Source organism: Myotis davidii, unplaced genomic scaffold (assembly GCF_000327345.1).
Source record: "Myotis davidii unplaced genomic scaffold, ASM32734v1 scaffold79, whole genome shotgun sequence".
In the NCBI taxonomy this organism is placed as follows: domain Eukaryota; kingdom Metazoa; phylum Chordata; class Mammalia; order Chiroptera; family Vespertilionidae; genus Myotis; species Myotis davidii.
The window spans coordinates 6922431-6933687 of NW_006294339.1; the positions used below are offsets into that span (position 1 = coordinate 6922431).

Genomic DNA, 11257 nt, shown 5'->3' on the forward strand with positions numbered 1-11257 from the left:
TTGGAATTCTCCCTCTGGGTAGGAGCTAGCTGCATGTCTCAGTACAGGTTAATCACGTTTCTGACTGCATCTGTAAGATAGGGTCAAACAGTGCGTAGTTTATCAGAAAGGCAAGGATCGTGAGGATAAAATTAGGTAGGTATTTTCAGGCCCCACGGTTTGTAACTTCTTCAAAGGCCTAGGAACCCCTCTGTTTTGTAGTTTTAAAAACTGGGACTCCACTTCAGAGGGTTGGTCATAGCATTAGATGAGTAAATCCATGTAAAGTACAGTCAAACCTCATTTTTTAAATGTCTCAAAGAATTTGTTTCTCAACCTGACAAACCTTTCATGCTGATACCTGTATGATCTGTCACTGGTCTCTCAGACAAAGAAAGGGGAGAATGCCAGAGTATGAGTCAGTTTACCGCTGTTAACATCTCAGAATATTGTGAATATTTTTGTAGTTTTTTTTGCCTTTGTTCCTGCTTATTATTATTAAATTTTCATTTTTACTGTACATTTCATTTCCTTTTTACTAACTTTTCACTTACATTTCATGTCGTTTGTTTCTAAAGTGTTTATTTATAGATTAAACAGTACGTTGGATATGTATTGTATATAAGAAAAGTTAAAACGGCATCCTTTGGGGATCTGGAATGGATGAATTCCATTCACATTATTTCTAATGGGAAAAAAATCCTTCAGTTTTTGAACAGCCTCCTGAACGAATTAAGTTCGAGAACCGAGGTTCCACTGTACCAGGAACAAGACTTGGCACAAAGTAAGCATTCAACAGATATTTTTATTATTCTTTTACGTCCGACTAACAACAGTCCTGGTGTTCAGTTAAGGTCGAGCAGTGGCTGTAAGATACACATTGACACGCACGGATCAGGGGCGGCCGAGAGCTAGCTTGGGTGAGTTCTGGGAAGTGAGCCCTGGGACGGGAAATTCTCAGCGAGAGCTGACAAAAGCCCGCAGGCGACTTCAAAAGCCCAGCTACCGGCGTTGCCCCAGCGACCTAGAGCTCCGGCCACCTACCAGCTGGGCCGGCCCGGGGGGCGGGGCGACTGGCACAAGCCAGTCCGGGCCGTGTTCAAAGGGCCAATCGGGGAGCATTTCACCGGGGCCGTGGTCAGCCGGGGGCGGGGCCGGGTCGGGACCTGGGGCGTGGCCTGGGACGGGGCGGAGCTTCGCTCGCTGGAGCAGACCGCCCAGTCGGGTCGCCGTGCCGCCGCGCCGGGCCACCTGCAGGGTCCAGCTAGCTAATCCGTGATTTCAGATTGGACAAGTAAGTGACCCTCCCTCAGCCCACGTGTGCACCAGGGCCTGTTGCAGACGCGCAGCGCGCATGTTATCCAATCGGAGAGCGCACCCGGCCGACGCCTCCCACCCTTGTGGTGCTGTCACCACCTCCTCTTCCTTTTCCTCCTCCCACTGCTAAAGTCTCATTCCAGCCGGGCCTTCGCTCCGGAGACGTTGTTGGGTCCCCCGTGTCCACTCGTGGGTGAGGCGTCCGGCCACTCTACCGGAGGGCCGGCTTTTACTGCATTCCCAGAGCTGCCCATGAGATGTCTGGAACCCGAGGTCCTCTGCCATCACTGTCCAGTTGACCATGTTCACTTCTCTCCCCTCCATCCCCTCCGTCCTGTCCTGCATTTTAGGACCGTTTCCCCAGGCATATTTGAGCCTTTAAATTCAAATCTGGCTACCTAAGGGATTTTAAGGCCAGTGCTGCTTGTAACTTGAAACGGTATCAGCAGCTGGTGATAACGTTGGAGGTGCAGTTTAGATGGTATCCTAGTAGTGCTGTCTGGTTACAGTCATCCTGGGTAGGTAAGTCCTGGGACTAATCATTCCAAGATGCAAACATATGGATTTCCTTAATCATTGGCTATTTTCCACTGAAGCACTTCTCTTGTCTTAACCCATTTCGTCCCTAAATTAAAGTGGCAATCATTACCAAGAAATGAAAGAGCCATAATCATTTGTTTAATTTTTAAAATAGGAGTTCAGGGGTGAGGAAGTCACTATCTCTTGAATTGCTTATCCTCTCTTAGAATGTGGCTGTTATGGTAGAGTTTTGCTTTTGCTTTGTTTTGCTGGCTTTTCCTCATTTCCCATAAGCCGCCATGTGTGTAACCTGATTTTTTACTTTTGAAGTTGTCAGCTGGGTTTTTCAGCCTTATGACCTCCTCCTGGTCTTCTGGGAGTCTCCTGGTAATGAGGGCCTCTGCTTGGCTCTTGACCTGGTGGCCACTGGCCTGACTCTGGGAGGGACCAGCTGAGGTGGACCTCCTGTTATTAAGAATGACTGGGGGAAACAGACCACAGAGGTTGATTATGGCTGGATTTGGATGTCAAAGCATGAGTATTGGGAAAAGGGAATAACCCAGAGGGTGAGAACTGTGTCTTTCTAGATGCAATTAAGTTTATTAGGAGGAGACTGGGCCTTCTTCCAGGTTATGTTAATCTTTGCTGTGGGCCTTGTCTTTTCCGGGAATCTGGTTCCCTTTCCCTAACCTTTCACTTAGTTCAAATCATAGTCAATTACCAGCTGGTTTTGAAAACAATTTCAGGTGGTGAATCTTGCCTTTAAACTCCCAGCCGTAGTGAGACGACCCCCCGTCCTTCCCAGGGGATTTGATATAGTTATCTTACCAGAATGTATTATAGAGGTCATTTCACCTCTCACCTGCCCATCTTTTTTATAAGGTGGGATATAGAATCAACCCAGGTAGTGTAGGATGAGGCCATCCAAACCAGTGCCTCAGTTCATTCATTTGTTCACTAATCTTGTGGCAGGTGTGGGCCTGGCACGTGGTAAAGAGAATAAGATGCGGTCTCTGCTTTCTCCAGTCTGCTGCTGTCTGGTCTGACGGGGGAGATTATATGATAGTGAGGTTAGTGCTGTGGCAAGGTATGCCGAAGATGCTCAGGGGTTGCCAGAAGGGTACATGGCCCAATATGGGGTTTAGGAAAACTTCCAAGAGGAGACGATAACTGAGCTGAGTTACAAAGCCTCGGTATGAGTGGGCTGGAGAAAGACAAAGGGGAAGGGATTATCTTTGATTTGGGAACAGCATGTGCAAAAGTAGGTAAACCTGGCACATGGTTGATCAGTATGGCTCATCAGGAAAGGGTGAGGTGAGAAATCACCAGAAAGGAGTCTGGGGCTGGGATGGGTGACAGGCCAGAACAGGGAGGGTCCAGTGAGTCATGGTAAGAGAATTTAAAATGTGTTTCCCCTGTTTTAGAAAGTTAATTCTGCCTGCAGGGTGAAGACTGGAGGAAGGCTATTATAATACAGGTGAGAAAGGGTTGGGGTAATAGTTGTGAAACTGGAGAGAGATTAAGAGAATAGAATGGTTAGGAATTAATTACTGATTGACTGTAGGGGATGAAGAAAGAATGTATTAGTCAAGGTGCCATGGGGAAGAGAAAGCCTTCTTAACTGGGTATTTTTGAGCAGCTTTGTTGAGATCTACTTGACAAACAGTGAACTACATACTTCAGGTGTCTAATCTGAGAAAACTTGATATAAGTATATATCCATCACAATCACGATAAAGAATATTTCTAATACCCCCAAAGATTTCTAATACCTCTTGGTAACCCCTTCCTCCCTAGAATCACCCTTCCACCAAAGCAATCAGTGAACTAGTTTCTGTCACCTTAGATTATTTAAGATTTTTTAGGACTTTACCTGTAGGGTCATACATTATGTATCTTTTCTTGTGTGGTGACTTTTACTTAATCCTTATCTTGAGATTCATCCATGTTATATGTGAATACAGGGTTCATTCCTTTTTCTGCTGAATAGTGTTCAATTGTATTATTATACTACTAGAGGCCCAATGCATGAAATTCGTGCAAGGGGCTTGTTCCCTCGCAGCCCCTCAGAGCCCTGGCTTCGTCTAGATCTAGAAGGTCGTCCAGAAGGTTGTTCGGCTGTTTGGTCTAATTAGCATATTAGCTCTTTATTATATAGGATACTTTGTTTATCCATTTACCTGCTGATCAATATTTGGATTATTTGCTACCTTTTGGCTACTACAAATAAAGCTGCTATGAATATTTGTATACACAGACATATGATTTCATTTCTCTTGGTTAAATACCAAGATGTGGAATAGCTAGTTCTCTTGGGAGGTGTATGTTTAATTTTTTAAGAAACACCACGTGTATTTCAAAGTGATCATGCCATTTTATGTTCCCCTCAGCAGTGTGTGAAATTCCCAGTTTCTCCCACACTCTGTGTGGTCACTTTCAAATTTTAGCTATTGGGAATGTGGAATCCTGTCATGTGGTTTTATGTGTATTTTCCTAATGACTAATAATTTCAAGCTTCTTATGTGCAGCCCATATACAGTAGGTCCTCAGGTTACATCAGAGATCTGTTCCTACCACGCGACATAACGCGATTTCGCCGTAAGACATAATGCGATTTCGCCGTGAGTCGGAACCCACCTACTTAGGCACCTACGTCACTCACATGGAGCACATACACAGCAGTAATGAAGTAAAATAGTAAAAAAAATTTAAAATAAATATAACAATTCCTGACCTTTACCTGTGGTAAATAAATAATAAAAAACATAAAGCACATATGTACATACGTCGAAATGACAGAACTTTTTTTATATATAAATAAATGGGAGATGGTGATGTAACCAGGAAACGACATATGTTGAGTCTATTGTAACCCAAGGACTGTCTGTATTTCATGTATCTTCTTGGGTAAAGTGTTTATTAAATTTTTTCCTATTTTTTTAATGAGCTGTTTTCTTATTGAGTTTTGAGAGGTTTTTATAATATACTAGAGGCCCGATGCATGAAATTCGTACACGGTTCGGAGGGAGGGTGTTCCTCAGCCTGGCCTGCACCCTCTCCAATATGGGACATTGTTCTCACAATCCAGGACTGCTGGCTCCTAACCTCTTCCCTGCCTGTCTGATCTCTTCTAACCCCTCTGCCTGCCTGCCTGATCACCCCTAACTGCCTCTGCCTGCCGGCCTGATTGCCCCTACCTTGCCCCCATGCTGGCCTGATCGCCTCTAACCACCTCTGCCTCAGCCCCTGGCCTAAGCCGCAGTCTGGCCTCCCTCTGTGGGAGGCAACCTGGTGGATCAGGGGAAGGCACTGCCCCCATTACCCCGCTGCTGCTGCCACTGCGGCCTGAGCCTTGGCCCTTGCAGCTGGTGCAGCTTATCTGGAAGGATGTCCAGGAGGCTTCTGCACTAATTAGCATATTACCCTTTTATTAATATAGATTCTCATTACAAGTTCTCTATCACATCTGAGTCTTTATTTTGTTAACTTTCTTTTGAAAATCAGAGTTCTTAATTTTGGTAAAGTCTAGTTTATCAATTTGTAATTTTGATGATGTCTATTTTATCAGTTTATTCTTTTATGGATGATGATTTAGGTGTTGTATCTAAGAAATCATGCCTAGCCTGAGGTCTCAAGTATTTTCTCCTATTTTTTTAAAGAAACTTTATTGTTTTTTGGTTTTACATTCAATCCATGATCCGTTTTAAGTTAATTAAAGTTAATCTGTAGCACCAGATGTGGAACAAAGTTTATTTCTTTTTGGGGGGGGAGAGGGGTATGGTATCAATTGATCCAGCACTATTTGCTGAAAAGCTTATTCTTTTCCCATTAAATTGCCTTTGCACCTTTGATCAAAATCAGTTTACCATATGTGGGCCTATTTCTGGTTGTTTTGTTCTGTTCTGTAGATCTTTTGTCTATTTTTGATGCCAATACCATGTAATCTTGATAACTATAGTTTTGTAATAAGTATTAAAGTCACATAATGTAAGTCTTTCAACTTTTTTTTTTTAAGTTGTTTTGGTCATTCCAGGTCTGTTACATTTCCACATTAATTTTACAATGTTGTCATTTTGTCAATTTCAAAATAAAGGCCTGCTTAGCTTTTAATTGGGCTTTTATTAAATTTATACATTAATTTGGGGAGATTGACTTATTTAGGTCTTAGGTTCAGCAATGTTTTGTAGCTTTCAGTAGATGGGTCTTACACATCTTTGTCAGATTATCTGTAGGTATTTCATATTTTTCATGTTATTGTAAATAACATTGTCTTTTAAAATTTCAACTTGTACTTATTGCTGCTTGTGTATTGATCATGTATCCTACAATCTTGCTAAACTACTTATTAGTTCTAATAGCTTTTTGTAGATGCTATCAGATTTTCTGTGTAAGTGATCATATTATCTGTAAATAAAGAAAGTTTTACTTTTTCCTTTCAATGAGGATGCCTTTTATTTCTTTTTCTTGCTATAGTGCACTGGCTAGAAGCATTGCAATTTTTTAAAATATATTATTGATTTTTAGAGAGAGATGATTTTTAGAGAGAGAGAGAGAGAGAGAGGCATTGATTTGTTGTTCCACTTATTTATGCATTCATTGGTTGATTCTTGTATGTGCTCTGACAGGGATGGTACCCATAACCTTGGTGTACTGGGATGCTGCTCTAACCGACTGAGCTACCTGGCCAGGGCCTAGCTAGAAGCATTTGTTGTTGTTTTTTTTCATCATTAACTTTGATGTATATTCTTTGTAGAAGCCCTTTATCAGGTTTAGGAAGTTTCATTCTATTCCTACTTTTCTGAGAGGTGTTGTTTTTTGGGTATTTGTTTTTAAATGAAGAATGGATGTTGTATTTTTCTCATTTACTTTTTTCTGTAACTATTGAGATCATTTTTAAATTCTTAATATGATGAATTACATTCATTGATTTTTTTTAAATATTAAACTGAACTTGTATTCCTGAGATAAATCCCACGAGGTTAGGACCTAGTATCCTTTAAAAAAAATATTGATTTCAGCGAGGAAGGAAAAGGGAGAGAGAGATAGAAACATCATTGGTGAGAGAGATCATTCATTGGCTGTCTCCTGCACATCCCCTACTGGGGATTGAGCCCGTAACCTGGGCATGTGACCTGACCGGAATGGAACCATAACCTCTTGGTTCATAGGTCAACACTCAACCACTGAGCCACGCTGGCTAGGGCATCCTTATTATATTTTGTTGGATTCTACTTGGTAAAATATTAAGGATTTTTGCATCTATGTTAATAATAGATATTGATTTATAGTTTTCCTTATATTGTCTTCCTAAGTTTTATATCTAGCTAATTCTGGTCTTATGGAATGAGTTAGGAAACATTTCCTACTCTTCAATTTTCTGTAAGCACTTACGTAGAATTAATATTAATTCTTCTTTAAATATTTGATAGAATTCACCAGTGAAGCCATCTGGTCCTAGAGTTTTTTTGTTGGTGGGGAGGGAAAAGTCAACTATTTAAATAATATGGGGCTATTGACATTGTTTCTTCTTGAATAAAATTGGATAGTTTGTGTAGTTTAAGGTATTTGTATGTATCATCTAAGTTGCTCACAATAGTCCCCTATTATCATTTTAATATCTATAGAATTTGTTGTGGTTTCATCTCCTTCATTTCTAATATTGGTAATTTGTGATTTTTCTCTTTATTTTCCTGATAATTCTGGCTAGATTTTATCAATTTTATTGATCTTCTTAAAGAATCAGCTTTTGATTTCATTTATTTTCTCTCTCTCTTTTTTTGTTTGTTTTGTTCTAAAATTTATGATTACTTTTCTTCTGCTTACTTTTGGTTCCTTTTACTCTTTTTAATTTCTTAAGGTGGAAGATGAAGCCATGTGTTTGTGACTTCTTTCCTAATATAGGCATTTAATATTGTACATTTCCAAGTATTGCTTCAGCTTAATCCTACAAATTCTTTTTAAAAAAATATATATGTTTTTATTGATTTCAGAGAAGAAAGGAAAGAGAGAGAGAGATAGAAACATCAATGAAGAGGGAGAATGATTGATCAGCTGTTTCCTGCACGCCCCCTACCAGGGATTGAGCCCATAACCTGGGCATGTGCCCTTGACCGGAATCAAACCTGGAATCCTTCAGTCCATAGTCCACAGGCTGATGCTCTATCCAGTGAGCCAAACCGGCTACAACTTCTGCTGGGTTTTTTTTTTTATTTATTTACTTAAAAACTTTTTCTTCCTTTTCCTTTTTTTTTTTTTTGATCCATGGGTTATATAGAAATTTGTTACTCAGTTTCCAAATATTTAAGGTCTTCCTTATTAGATATTACATATCTTTCTAATAATTGATTTATAATTTAATTCCATGTGATTACAGGATGTACTTTGTATGACTTAAATCCTTTTAACTTTTTGAGACTTTTTTTTTTGCTCAGAATATGGTCTGTCTCAATAAATGTTCCAAATGCATTTGAAAAGGATGTATATTCTCTTGTTGGATAGAGTGTGTATAAGGTCAACTTTATTGACTGCTACTGTATATTATAACCTTGCTGATTTTCTGTCTACTTACTCTATCAGTTATTGAGAGAGGGGAATTGAAATCTCATGATCATTGTGGATATATGCATTTCTCCTTGAAGTTCTACCAGCTTTTGTTTTATGTATTCTGATGTACTGTTATTAGGTACATTAATATTTACGATTGTTTGGTTGTCTTGGTGAATCATCCCCTTTATTATTTCAATTTCTGATAATATATTTGCTCTGAAACCTACTTAGTCATTTTTCCTGGTAATAGTTGTGCTCTAAAATGTACTTAGTGTGATAATGATATAACTGCTCCAGTTTCCTTTTGATTGCTGTTTTATGCTATATCTTTTTCTTCCTTTTACGTTTTAAACTATTTGTGTTCTTATATTTAAAGTGGGTTTCTTATAGGCAGCATATAGTTAATTGGATAACAAAGCAACACCTGACACTTCCTGCCTTTTCATTAGGGTGTTTAGACCATATTGAATGTAACTATTCATATGGTTTGGTTTGAGTATACCATTTGCTTTTCTTCTTCTTTTTCTTTCTGTATTTGTCACTTCTATTCTTTGGTCTCTTTTCCTTTTTCTGCCTTCTTTTGGAGTAATTACTTTTTTATTAATTTTTTGTATGTGTCCTGACTGGGAATCGAACCTGCCACTTTTTGGTGTACAGGACAACACTCCAACCAACAGAAATACCCGGCCAGGGCAATTATAATTTTGGGGGGTATAATTTTAGTGGTTGCTTCGTGGTTTATGTTATACATCTTTAATTTATCAGCCTACTTTCAAGTGGAATAATACTGATTCCTATAAGGTTTCATAAAAGGACCATACAACATAGATTTATAGTTCTTCCCTTCCAGCCTTTGTACTGCTTCATACTACTGTTGCTGTACGTTGCCCATTTTACTTTTGTATATGTTTAAACGTCATAATACATGGTTAGTTTAGTTTTAACCAGTCAGTTATCTTTTAAAAAAATATTTTTATTGATTTCGGAGAGGAAGGGAGAGGGAGAGAGAGATAGAAACATAGTGATGAGAGAGAATCATTGATCGGCTGCCTCCTGCACGCCCCCAACTGGGGATCTAGCCTGCAACCCAGGTGTATGCCCTTGATTGGAATCAAACCGGAGACCCTTCAGTCCACAGGCCGACGCTCCATCCACTGAGCCAAGAGGGCTAGGGTAATTCAGTTATCTTTTTAAGACATTCAGATAATTTTTAAAAATTCTTTCATGTACCCATAATGTTACCCTTGTCTCTTCATTACATTTTTTTTTTTTTGAACAATTTGGTTATGATGTTTGTTGGTTTGGTTTAGTTTTATATATATTTCTTGTGCTTGAGATTTAGTGATACTCTTGAATCTGTAGGTTTATAGTAAATCTGGGAAATTTGTACCCATTATGTCTTCAAATACTTCTCATGACACTCTTGCTCTCTTCTTCAGAGCTTCCCATTTCACATGTATTAGGCTACTTGAAGTTTTTCCACAGATCACCAATACTCTGTTTATTTATTTATTTATTTTTAAAATGTTTTTATTGTTGTTGGGTTTTTGTTTTTTTTTTATAAAAATAGGAAGGGAGAGAGAGAGAGAGAAAGAGAAACATCAATGCAAGAGCACAACATCAATCGCTGCTTTCTACACATCCCCCACCCAGGATCCAGCTGCAACCTGGGCGTGTGCCCTGAGTGGGAATCGAACTAAAAAAATTATTTTGTTTGTTAATCCTCACCAGAGGATGTTTTCCCATTGATTTTGTTTTTAGAGAGAGTAGAGGGAGAGGGAGAGACAGAGAGAGAAACATCGATCAGGGCTGGAGATTGAGCCTGCAACTGAGGTACGTGTCCTTAACTGGAATCAAACCGGAGACCCTTCAGTCCACAGGCCGACGCTCCATCCACTGAGCCAAGAGGGCTAGGGTAATTCAGTTATCTTTTTAAGACATTCAGATAATTTTTAAAAATTCTTTCATGTACCCATAATGTTACCCTTGTCTCTTCATTACATTTTTTTTTAGATTTCCATGCAATATCATTTCTCTCACTGCTTCTTACAGTGCAGTTCTGCTCCTGATGGACTTTTTAACCTTTTGTCTGGGAAAATCTTTATTTTAGCTTCAGTTTTGAAATATTTTTTTCCACGTGGTAAAGAATTCTAGATACAAGGTATTTTTCTTTCAGTATCTCAAAGATCTTAGCTCTACTGTCTCCGAGCTTGCATTATTTTACTTTCTTTTTTCTTTTGTGAATATCAAGAGCACAACATCAATCGCTGCTTTCTACACATCCCCCACCCAGGATCCAGCTGCAACCTGGGCGTGTGCCCTGAGTGGGAATCGAACTAACAACCTTTAGGTGCATGTAATGTCACCCAACCAGCTGAGCCCTACCATCCAGGGTGCTCTGATTATTTACTTCTTAAATCTTCTTTCTTCATTTCCTTTTTTATAGTTTGTATTACTATGTCTTGAATGTCACTGATATTTTCTTCTATATTGTCTAATCCCATAAAGTCAATTTTTCATCTCAGCTATTCCAGTTTTCATTTCTAGAATTTCAACTTGAGTTTTTTTATATATATTCTATGTCTAAACTTTTTTTTTAAAATATATTTTATTGATTTTTTACAGAGAGGAAGGGAGAGAGATAGAGAGTTAGAAACATCGATGACAGAGAAACATCGATCAGCTGCCTCCTGCACATCTCCTACTGGGGATATGCCTGCAACCCAGGTACATGCCCTTGACCGGAATCGAACCTCGGACCTTTCAGTCCGTAGGCCGACGCTCTATCCACTGAGCCAAACCGGTTTCAGCCATTCTGTTTCTTTTAAAGTCAGACATATCAAGACCAATTCTTTTCCAAAGAGAGCAGAATTAAGTCTGCTGGGTAAGTAAACTG

General features: G+C 39.4%; 1 protein-coding gene across 4 annotated transcripts in view; it reads left to right on the top strand.

The window, feature by feature from the left end:
* The first annotated feature begins 1173 nt into the window (after positions 1 to 1173).
* FGGY (FGGY carbohydrate kinase domain containing) overlaps positions 1174 to 11257 on the top strand; it is a 408675-nt gene continuing 398591 nt past the window's right edge. For 2 of the 4 annotated variants that reach the window (XM_006768371.2, XM_006768375.2), the window contains exon 1: positions 1401 to 1569. In XM_006768371.2, coding sequence (XP_006768434.1) covers positions 1554 to 1569 — 16 coding nt within the window. In that variant the 5' untranslated portion in view covers positions 1401 to 1553. Of the gene's footprint in view, positions 1274 to 1368; positions 1570 to 11257 lie in introns of those variants that run through there. The other 2 variants (XM_006768373.2, XM_015566976.1) reach the window with 2 other exon arrangements.